This window comes from Sinohyriopsis cumingii, chromosome 15, assembly GCF_028554795.1.
Source record: "Sinohyriopsis cumingii isolate HCF-2022 chromosome 15, ASM2855479v2, whole genome shotgun sequence".
In the NCBI taxonomy this organism is placed as follows: domain Eukaryota; kingdom Metazoa; phylum Mollusca; class Bivalvia; order Unionida; family Unionidae; genus Sinohyriopsis; species Sinohyriopsis cumingii.
Genome location: NC_142975.1, coordinates 98,821,258 through 98,833,654, shown reverse-complemented (window position 1 = coordinate 98,833,654; position 12,397 = coordinate 98,821,258). Strand labels below are relative to the sequence as shown.

Here is a 12,397-nt window from a genome sequence, read left to right as displayed (position 1 = left end):
GATATCTATCTTTTTTGTCAGAATATTCACTTGTATTTAGAAATATTCCGTCAAGTAAGGGATGATGTGCCTAAATATTGAAAAGAAAAAATAATGAATAAATAAAGATATGTATACATAAAGTTGAACGTCACGGTCCGATATCCGATAACGTGCCCATTTAAAGTCAGTGATGCAGTAATACACCCTAATTGTGAATTACTTTAGACACGTAGTGGAAATGCCTTCAAAATCAGTACATCAAATACAATTTGCTTTCTTGTGTATTTTACAGGCAAAGACCAGAGAATGGTAAGATTTACCTACTTTATTCCACCCAGAGTTGAGGGCATGTGACATATGGGTTGTACATGGATGTTTCGGTGTGCTGGTGTGTGGATGTGTTGGTTAACAGTTTAAGTGAAAGGTTTCTTCAGCACCTAAGTTCACTAACTCTATATCCATTTGTAAATGACATATTTGAAAGCTGTATTTAAAGAAAATGTAGCTTATAAGTATGTGTATACAGAGGAGTCGAGCTTACATGGATTTACCTCTCATGTTTAGGCCGTTTAAAAATATTTAAGCTTTTTATATTACAAGGAATAGTTAATAACATATGTACCCTATAGGTGTTAGAAGTGCAATTTTAAAAACAAATTGAATATACAATTTGATGACAATAGGACTAGTGGACAACCCAGTGTATGACACCTCAGGACCTCTACCTGGACCATCAACTGGCAGTTCAGTTGCTGAGTATGCTGTTGTGGTTAAAGTAAAGAAAACAGCAGCACAGCTAAAGGACCCGAGCAGTGTTTATGCCCAGGTTAACAAGAAAAGTATGAACACGTTTAAAGGTAGGTATCTTCTAATCCTTCTGGTTTAGTTCAAGCCAAATATATGCCGTACGTAAATTGATTCTGCCTAAATGTTATACTCTCATTTCCAGAAGGCCATTAAAATATATGTATGAAAATTGATTATCATATTAGAATAGTGGTTAAGATTTGCATTGTTCTACACACAATCTTCATGTCATTATTTTCGCTCCGTCCAGCCATGTTAATATATTTTCTTTCCGCTAAAAACTGTAAATTTGATGAATATGTTTAACGTATAAATTACACACAGTGGTCTAGATTTGCTTTTACTATTTACATATCTTTAGATCTTACATTGTTTACAAGTTGGTTCACCTATTAAACTAGCGGAGTAAATGGGCATTTTACTATACATAATTATACAGTTGCTATAAAATTAAAGTTCTTGTACATATGTTATCAATGATCCATCCTTGATCTATGTTTTCATTTTCTCAGCATAATTCAAAACCCTTATAATCATGCAGTTTGAAACCATGTATACATATTGCAGTAGTGGTCCAGATGTACCAGTTTTTATTCACAGGATGGAAATGATAATATTCCTAACATTTAATCCAGTCTAATCATTATCATTTTCCAGGGAAACACTGCAAATCCATTCAAGATATCCATTGAATTTGTTATGTGTATTAAATTATTTTAGTTGGCATGCCTTTCATTATTCAAAATTGTTCAGTAGCAATATTTGTCATGACTTGGACTTTTAACTGATTATCAATCATTCGCGCTTTCATTTACAGGGCAAAACAAAAGGTACGGAAGACTTTGCAGTACATTTTGGAACTACAAACTGCATGCATATGAAACTTTTGATAAATGATTGTCTCCTATAAGATATTTTGTCTTGCTGTAAATGACCGCATGTTCTTGTAGAACCTTTAGATGGAAAGAATAATCGGGCTAGCCAAGTAAATGTATTGTTCCCCAGCAAATATGGGGCATTTTGTTCAAAATCCATCCAAATATTGAAATGATTGGCACCTAATAGTTGATGAATCTCTTTGAACCAACGAAGTGAGCTGTGGCTGTCACAAAGAATATTGCTGCTATTTTATATTTGAAATACTTGTACATTAAGACATTTTCTGACAAATGTAATTTATGGGTTCAAATTAAACTGTCGTTCACTCGTACAAACTTTATGACTTGTGGGTGTCTCAGATCTCATATTTCTGGATTGATATTATACTATTTTAAGCATTATAATGTGACTTTGTGTCATTAATGGCAACAAGCTTTCGATGTCATATTTTTTACTTTTGTCTCTCTTGCACTTACAGCAGATAATGTTCCAGTGCTAGACATCACTATAAACTGCCACAATGCAGACAACGTAGCGATATGACTGACACATGGTTAAATCTTCGTTAAAAATTCAAATCTCATCACATCACATATATATGTTATTTATCCAATTTTGCTTCAGCATATTTAAATGTAACTTATTTCTGTATTTATTATTGTAGGAGAAGCCAAAGGAAAGCAAGGAAAAAAATCACGCAGTATGTTCTTGATATTTTGAGCATTCCTATATTATACTTGAAAGATTATACCGATTGATAAGATCCATTTATTTCGATGAACAATTTAGCAATCCTTCTGATTTCTTTTAATATCATCCTTAGTGAATTCAGAATCAACTCTCAAGCATTCAATGTTGGTAAACATAATTAAATCTGCAATCTAAATTGAAACTTCAGCCTAAATGTCACCTGAAGAACATAAGTTTTAATTATTCATATTGTTGTTGTGTGTAACTTTGAACTTAGGATAGCAACATAATCGTTAATCGTCTGGAATTTTCAGTCTCTCGAGTATAAAAAGTACATCATGAACAGGAATATAGACTTGCTTTGCAAATTTAATTATTATTAGATTGCACTGTATTAAAATTTGTAAGAAAAAGTAAAATTATTTTAGGAGATGTATACGAAAATGCTGACTTGACAAGAACAACAACAGACAATTTGTATGATAATTCAGGATGTATAGTAGAAAACCCTTCTGGTGAAAATGTATATGAAGATGCAGGAATGTTAACATCAAATGGAATACAGGTATGTATATTTTAATGAACTTGAATCAGTCTTAAATTTACATCATGCTATTCAATTTTAATAGATATAATTCTACTTTTTCAAAAATGACCACGTAGATTAATTATATTTTTGTTCATTACTCAACCTTATTGGATTATGATGTTCACTTTATTTGGAAATCCCAAGTAGAGCGCTTTTAGAAAATATTTCTGTCTTCCAAGAACACAGATGGTGAATTTTGACTCATTATGTATACAGATTTAAACTCGCATATATGAAGTACAGGTGAGATTGATATACACATACCGTCGGGGGTTTTGACGAATGTAATTTAAATATGACCCACTTTTGACACATGGAAATTATGTCCTGTGTGGGTTTTACTAAACAAATAGATATGGGCCAGAGCATCAATTTTAATTAGCCTTGAATCGCCACATTATATTACCAACATTATTAATAAATACACTTATGATCGCTGGTTGGGTCGTCTGATAATCTTTTGTGCAGTATTAAAAGCTGGATGTGTAAATGTGATAATGAAATGTAATCGCTGGGTTTGTTTTCAGTATGAGATAAACTTGTATGTTTAATTTTCAGTTAAATACTGATAACATTTAGGTACATTAATTCTTCAATCTCCATGGCAATTAATGTAGCAGATGTTAATTTCTCATAGATCATATCATCTTATTCAAGGGAAATCTCTAATGTTATTCAAACTTAGTTGTGCATTGGTTACCTGCAGTAGATATGATAGAATTTCCTGTAAACTAAATATCATCCAGTTTTGTATCTATGTTATTTTTAAGCTTTATCTAAGTTGAATAGATTCTAGCTGTTCATCCAAAGCACACACATACACAGTCCATGTTACTCCTGATAGAGCATTGAAATTCAAAATTGCCACAGTAGGAAGGATTATTATATTCCATGTGAATTTGCAATTTGTCAGACATAGGATTTGATCTGGAAATATTCTGTATATATTGCCAAAATGACGCTAAAAACAACAGTTACCCAAGTGCTGTCAGAAACACTGGCAATGTTGAAATGCACAACGATGTGTGATGATAAATTTGTCTGAATGAAATTTCACCTCTTCAAGAATAGGCAAGATTGGTCCCATAAACCATCAATCAGTGTCACTTCAGTTATAGGGGATTATTGATCAAACTATTATAACAATACTAACTTATATTATGTGTATTCATACAGATTATACCTTGCTTAAATCAAACATTCGCAGCACTCAATACCTCTCTCTTTAAACATATGCCTATTTCCATATCCCATAGCTACCTATCCATTTATCTACTTTTAATCTTGTACATACCTTTTTGTGCTTTTGTAACTCGATATGCATGATAACCCATCTTTTTGTTCTTATTTATATATATATTAACATATTATTTGTACATATACCATGTCTGAATAATTTCATGATTGACAGTTGGTTTTAAGTTGCAAATAAAAGGCGAACAAAAGTTCATATGATTTCTCACAAACATGCTGTATTTTGTACTAATGATTTAAAGGTTTCTCTCATGAGTCATCCAATAATCTCCTGACACAGAATGTGTGTATAATACTAAGTTTTAATATAAGCCTCGGTTATTGAGAGTATTAGCAGATGTCTGAAAGATATATTTTCATTCCTTTCAATCAATGGATGACACTGAAGAGATGGATGCCAGCACCAAACGAATGCACTATTATTAAAAATGATATGCTTTTTTATTTAATAAAAGCAATATATGTAAAAGAAAATCCAGTACAATGGGAATTGTAATCAAAAACCAAGATAGATTTTCCTGACAAAACATGTATTATCACATATATACCAAAAATGTATAAGTGGGTTACAGTTTCATTATATTATTCATACAAAGAAGCTAATTGATGCTAAGATCACATGGTGAAGTTCATTCAGAACCCTCGTTCTATAAACATACATGGGATTGGACATATTGTGCACTGCTTGTGTTGATCATATGATTATGTTTACCTTCTGTTTGATTATGAAATATTTCACAACTATTATATTTTGCTACATTTATCTGCTTCATGAGGTACGATAGAGCTGTACATCTTTTATCATCTAATGAAGATGATGCCTCTATTATGATTCGCTATATTTCTTTCTTCTTCACATTTTGGGAGCCACTCAACTTCATGTGATTATTTGAGACATGTTCTCCCAAACTTGTTTTGGAGGCTTCTTTACGACCTGCTTGATTTATAAAGAAACCCTATTGCAACTTAGATTGGCTGCTTTATAGCTATCACATTATATCGAAATGTCAGTCAGATGAGGAGTCACTTGTTAAAATGCCTAACAATTGCAGTATGAAAACAATATACAATATACAGCTGCTGTCTCGCAAGCATGAAGATTTCTAATGGTTATTTTAGAATTAGTGAGTAGGTTTTCAAGCATGAGACTATGAAGATTTAGTGCAGAAATTACTTTTGATATTTATCAACCTGGCTACGTGTTACTGATCTAATAAATTATTTAGTAACTAATATCTAGTTACAATTTGCTGATATACTGATATTTTATTGCGATTGAATGAAACTTTGATTGTATTATCATTTTTATACTTTTCATTGAAACGTTTTTAAAAAAAAATATGATATATGACTTAACTCTGACTATTTCAGGTGAATGCAGAAGGTTTACATTATGCTGACTTGCAGTTAAATCCACCAGAAACTATAAATGGCAAACCATTAATCCGAGGTTTAGAAAACCGCACAGCGTATGCCACGATAGCCTATGGCAAGACGGGAGAACTGCTTCCTGATAGTGATGAGGAACAGCAGAAAACTGTGGACAAGGGGAAAATAGATGAGTGAACAGGAGCGACAAAAACAATAAATACATTCATAAAGACACAGCAAATACAGAACTAGCTAATTAATTAGTCTCCACCTGTGTATCTCAGTACATGAAATACTAGATTGCTGTCTGCTTAATGATGTCTTGTTTATGTTATAAAAATGTATAATAAGCTTTAACTTAGTAATGTATATATTCCAGAAGGCATTGTTGACTTTAATTCACAATGACACTTTTTAACTGATTTTCTCTAATATGTCTGCCAGGTTTGCCATCTTGAGCCTCTTGTTATCACTTTTATTCCTGAATGAATGATTGTATGAATATGGGTTTTTACTTGAAAACGTTTATACGATATCTTAAAACAGAGCCTCTTTTTCATCCAACTTGTGCCACCACATCTTGAAAATCTTGTTATTACTATTTATCCTAACTGACTTTTCATATCTGTATGGAGTTTCACTAAAACACTTATTATGATATCTAATTAGTCTGAAATGAAAATGATGCCCCATATATCTCCAGTATAGTTGCGATGTTTACCTTCTGGAAAATCTTGTCTATTCTATTATTTGATGGCTGGTCATATCAGCATTCGCTTTCACTAGAAGACATTTTGAAAATGTTGTTATTGCTTGATCTTAAACATTACAATAAAAATTAAACAAAGCAATATAAATAAAATACTTATTCTAGCATGTCTGCTAAAATCTGATTGTGCAATCTGTCATTCCATTTTATCTCCCCTTTGCCAAATGTTGGCAATTTTCATGAAAGGTTCAAATATAGCATGGACCCTTATTATCCCAATGTACTTAACATGCTTCAAAGAATCGGCTTGCATTTGGCCCAAATTCCAGAGATAAAGTAATCAATTAATAGCTTACTGTGTACACATGTCAGCTATGCTTTAGCAACGCTGATCATATTGCTCTACCATTTATAACAACATAGGTGGACCATTTCTGGTCCCCACTTAGACAGGTTCTTGCATATATGTTAGTGAAATTTCAGTGATTGGATATCTTGAACATAAAGGAAATTTAAAGACTCAACATCATCATTATGAAACGTACTGTATTGACAACATGGTTATAAAACGATCTTAAAACATCATATAGACCTTGCCTTTTCTAAGTTTCAACATCTAACCAGGACAGCAAATTATCTGAGGTCCATCATGAAATCATGCCCTTACTTAAACTGTGGTCTGTGTTTCTTTATCACATTTTGCGCAAATTGTCGAATGAGAGGTGTTAGGAAATACAATGTACCTAATCACTTAGCCAATGATGTCGAATCTAAGCAAGCAAAGCAAAAGTATATTAAATTAAAAAAGCAAAATACAGATGCAATTTTTAGAAATATGAATGGATTTTGACCATTGTCAAACATATATAATGATTTTAAAGATATTCCAACAAATATGGGTGCCATTATTAAAAATAACAAGGATATTTAAATAATGTGTACCAAACTCTCGAGGCCAAATATGACCGAAACCATCTTATGAATGCTATTCACATTTATTCAAATAATGCAAAGCTGCTTTCTAATATGTCATTACTAAACCATGAAAAATCTTGAAATAACTGCTAATGAAATACCAATGAACAGACCGTGACTAAATTTTACAGACATCATTCTGGCACGAAGGTCTTCCACTTTTGCACTAGCTATATCAATCCATTATCAAATATTGACTATGTTTCTAAGAAGAAAAAATTGATAAACTTTTCTGAAGAAAATAACCCTTCTTATTGGTATTTTTCTGAACTGACATAAAATTCTTTGCAATGTACAGTACCTGAGACTGAATCACTATGAGATATGACTATTATTACCCAAAACTAGAAGAATAATTTAAACATAATGCAGATACACCATCTAATATAGTCAAAACCACAGAAACAAAGATACCATGAAACAACATTTTTAAAGCCTGTCAGTGGTACTTTAATGGATCTGTGTATGGTAAAACCAAATCAGGAAAAAGGATAAAATTTGACATCTATGATGAAATTGATGAGAAAATTAGATTATAAGTGTAATAAGCAATTCTGTGAACTTATGAAATTGACCGAATAGGTATGTGAACTTTCGTTTTTATACTCCTTTTTCTACTCTAGTTTGTTTTAATATTTTGTTTATAAGACACTTCTTTCCCTCACCAATTTTATCCATAATTTATATGTCTGATGATTCACTGGTCCACTGTATCAATGTCAAATGCAGCCAAAGCTACAGCCTTTACTGTAACACCATGGATGATTTTATTATGGAAGTTTGTATTCTGTGTGAGTGTGAGTGTGAAAGCCATGCATATGATAAACTCAAGGTGATAATTACTTCATACATTCCTGTACAAGAATATGTATGTGTAAAATTTCTGCTGTTTTCATGGATAATAAAATAAAAATTATATCTATTAATGTTAGAGGCCTGCAAGGTTCAGTCTTAAAACGAAGGGATATTTTTCACTGGGTAAAACAAAAGAATGTATCTATAATATGCTTGCAAGAAACTCATAGTACAAAGAACGATGAAATATATTGGGCAGCTGAATGGGGATACAAATGTATATTTAGCCACTGCTCTAGTAAGAGCGCTGGGGTTGCAATATTTTTTAGAAATACTTTTGAATTTATAATTCATAGAGAAAGATGTGACAGTCAAGGGAGATTTATTATTTTAGATATTACAATTAATGGCAACAGAATAACCCTCGTGAATTTGTATGGTTATAATGATGATAATCCTAGCTTTTTTAGAAAGTTAAAGGAGGAGACTTTATGTTTTGAGAACTCATCAATTATAATGTGCTGAGACTGGAATACTGTTCAAGACTTAGATTTGGATACTTATAATATTTTACATGACAAACACCAACAGTCTAGGGCAGCGATTCAAGACCTGAAAAACGAATTGGAATTAATTGATCCCTGGCGAAATTCCAACCAAGACTTAAAGATGTATACCTGGAGGCAAAAATCTCCCTTGAAACAAAGGAGACTAGATTACTTTCTTGTATCAGATGACATTCATATGAATACAGCAGATGTATGTATCTTACCAGGGTACAAGACTGATCATTCAGCTATTGTTTTGAGTGTGGCGTTTTCAACGTTTCCAAGGGGAAAAGGATATTGGAAATTTAATAACCAACTGTTGAGGAACATTGAGTATACTGATTTGGTCAAAAAGTGTATAACTGACACTGTAAATGAATATTATGTAGGGGGAAATAAAGATGACTCTCTCCATGTTTCTCTTTCCTGTAACGACCAAATGTTCTTTGAAATTTTGAAAATGAAAATAAGATCTGAAACTATAGGTTATTATATTAGGAAATCAAAAGAGAAACGGGAAAAATTAAAGAAAATTGAGCAGGAAATAATAGAAATTCAGGGGGGACTGTCGAATAACATAAATGGGGAAATTCTGGAAAATTTAGAGAGAAAAAAAGCAGAATTAGAGGGATCTAGGAAAAAATACATAGAAGGTGTTATATTAAGATCTAAAGCTAGATGGTATGAATTTGGGGAAAAATGCACAAAGTACTTTTTAAATCTTGAAAAAAGAAACTATGTTAATAAGACAATAAAGGAAATTATTTTAGATGATGGGACAAATATATCTGACCAAATAGATATTTTAGAAGCACAAAAACAGTTTTATATGGAATTGTTCAAAAGTAGAATTGCTCAGCTTGATGATAAGGCTATTCATGAAAATCGAAATAGATTTTTTAATCACAATATTAAACTTAGTCGAGAGGAAAGAGAATCATGCGAGGGTCTGCTTACAATTAATGAATTTGGTATGTCTCTAAAACGGATGGAAAATGGAAAAAGTCCTGGCTCGGATGGATTCACTGTAGAGTTCTATAAATTCTTTTGGAAGTCTCTGGGGGGATTTATATGTAGATCAATAAATTACGGATATACTGTAGAAAAACTTTCAGATTTTCAGACTCAAGGAGTCATCACCTGTCTACCAAAGGAGGAAAAAGACAGAAGATATTTTAAAAACTGGAGACCTATATCACTTTTAAATACTGATTATAAGATTGCTTCGGGAGCAATTGCAGCTAGGATTAAAAAGGTTCTTCCATCAATAATCAGCGATACTCAGAAAGGATATATGAAGGGTAGATTCATTGGAGAAAACACCAGACTATTATATGGTATCATGGACCAACTTGAGAATGAAAACAGATATGGTTTATTATTGTTAATATATTTCGAAAAAGCCTTTGACTCAATTAACTGGATCTTTGTAGAAGAAGCTCTACAATCTTTTAATTTTGGTGATTCCGTTTGTAAGTGGTTTAAACTGTTTTGTAATGACTCTAATAGTTGTGTTATAAATAATGGACATATGTCATCTTTTTTCAGACTTGAAAGAGGGTGTCGTCAAGGAGATCCCCTTGCACCTTATTTGTTTATCATTGGAGTTGAGATTTTAGCTATAACTTTAAAGCAAAACGTGGATGTACGGGGAGTAATCTTTGACGCCAGTGAATATAAATTGGGTCAGTATGCCGATGACGCTTTTATTCTTCTTGATGGATCTAGTTTTTCTCTTGAAGCAACTATGAATATCTTGCAAGGTTTTTCTCTATTATCGGGACTTAAATGTAACATAACAAAAACAAAAGCTATTTGGATTGGAAACAGGAAATTTTCTAATGAAAGAATATGTCCCGAAATGGGCCTAATTTGGTCCTCTTCTAACTTTACACTCCTTGGCATAGAATTTTCTCCAGATTTACAACAGATGGTGGAAATCAATTATATGAAGAAACTAACAAAGGCAAAACGAATACTGGCAAGCTGGAGTCAAAGACATCTATCAATAGTTGGTAAAGTAATTGTTGTAAAGACTCTTGTTCTGCCCATATTCATACATCTTTTTTCAGCACTTCCTAACCCATCAGCAAAAGTTGAAGCAGAACTAAATCGCATGTTATTTAAATTTGTATGGGGTGGAAAAGTAGAGAGAATAAAACGTGATATACTAGTTTCCCCAGAAAACGAGGGAGGACTAAATATGATACACATATTTTCATTCATTAGGTATATTAAGATAAGATGGGTTAAAAGATTGCTGGAAAAGGAAAATGGAACGTGGCAGAACTTAGTCAATACAACTATACTCAGAAATAAAAAGGATATTTGGAATTTAGGGAGAAGGAAATTAGAAGAATTTTGTAAGTTCATTAAAAACAGTTTTTGGAGAGATGTAATTTTGGCAGTATCTAAATGGAAAGAAGAACCGCAAAATCCTAATGAGTATCTATCCATGAGTATTTTAAATTTTGTCCCCCCTAAAATGATCTATCAATACACATCCTGGACAGAAGCTGGTTTTGAAATTCTGAACGATCTAGTAGATGTTCACGGTAATTTAATACCTTTTGAGATAATAAAACAAAAAACTGGAAGCGATGATTTCTTGAAATACTTCTCCTTAATATCCAGAATTCCTAAAGCATGGAAAGATGTCATAAAAAACCACCTAGTACATAATAATTTTGATAAGCAGGAGGATAAAATAACGAACTTGCGAAAACAAGATTCACTCAAGTTTATTTACAAAGATCTTTTACAGGAAGCTAAAAGGCAACACACTGCGAAGCAAGAAACTTGGATGCAAGTATTAAATAAAAATATAAGTAGTGAGGAGTGGTCTGATATATATAGCCGGGCAAAATGCTGTACCAAGGATACCAAGTTGATCTCTTTTAACTTTAAATTAATCCATAGAATAATCGCTACTAATGATTTTCTTAAAAGAATTAACATATTTGATGACAACAAATGTACTTTCTGTAAGAGTGAAACTGAAAGTATTGAGCATCTCTTTTATGACTGCAGTATTACTTCACAGTTTTGGTACCGTTTTATTGAAGTTTTTGCACCTTTTTGCCCAAATATTGTACATCTGTCCAAAAAAGAAACATTTTTAGGAAGTGAACAACTGGACAGTTTGGGTAATTTTCTGCTTATTTTGGCAAAATATTATATTTATACTTGCAGATTCAATATGAAAAATCCTTCTATTTTTGCTTTTAAGCAAATAGTTGCAATGCATAAGAACATTGAAAATTACACTGCCAAGGTAAATAAAAAAGAGGACCAATTTCTTCAAAAATGGACCTCAACAATGAACATTTAACTTGTCTCTGACTTGAGGGTAAACAGGAACAAAATACTGTAATATCACAAAAGCCATGTCACCTAGATTTTGTGCCATATGCATGTGTATATGCGTGTGTGTGTGTGTGTGTTTTTCTTTTTTGCTTTCTCTGTAGATTATATTTATTATCCCTAGATTATCTGATAACCAGAAATGTTTGATTGTAAGGTGATCCTGGGATGGTTCCCCGGCCCAGTGGTCAACCTATTACGGGGTTAATAAAAAAAAAAAAAAAAAAAAAAAAAAAAACACATTCTAATATAGTCAAAACCACAGAAACAAAGATACCATGAAACAACATTTTTAAAGCCTGTCAGTGGAATAGACCTCATTTCGCAAAGGTCGTCTCAGCATAAAGCCCTCAAGCATTTACATTTGCCAAGATGATCAAATTCAGCAGCAGTAACTAATCCTTGTTTCTGCCCAGCTGTTCTTCCATTTGGTTT

The 12,397-nt window shown here is 32.3% G+C and overlaps 1 protein-coding gene across 1 annotated transcript; it reads left to right on the top strand.

Annotated features, from left to right (window-relative positions):
* Positions 1-543: 543 nt before the first annotated feature.
* On the top strand, positions 544-7,878 carry LOC149782377 (uncharacterized). The gene is made up of 4 exons (XM_089933766.1): positions 544-839; positions 2,333-2,368; positions 2,787-2,923; positions 5,573-7,878. Exons 1-4 carry the CDS (start codon positions 656-658, stop codon positions 5,765-5,767), a joined length of 552 nt encoding a protein of 183 aa, XP_089789892.1. The 5' UTR covers positions 544-655; the 3' UTR covers positions 5,768-7,878.
* Positions 7,879-12,397: the final 4,519 nt, after the last annotated feature.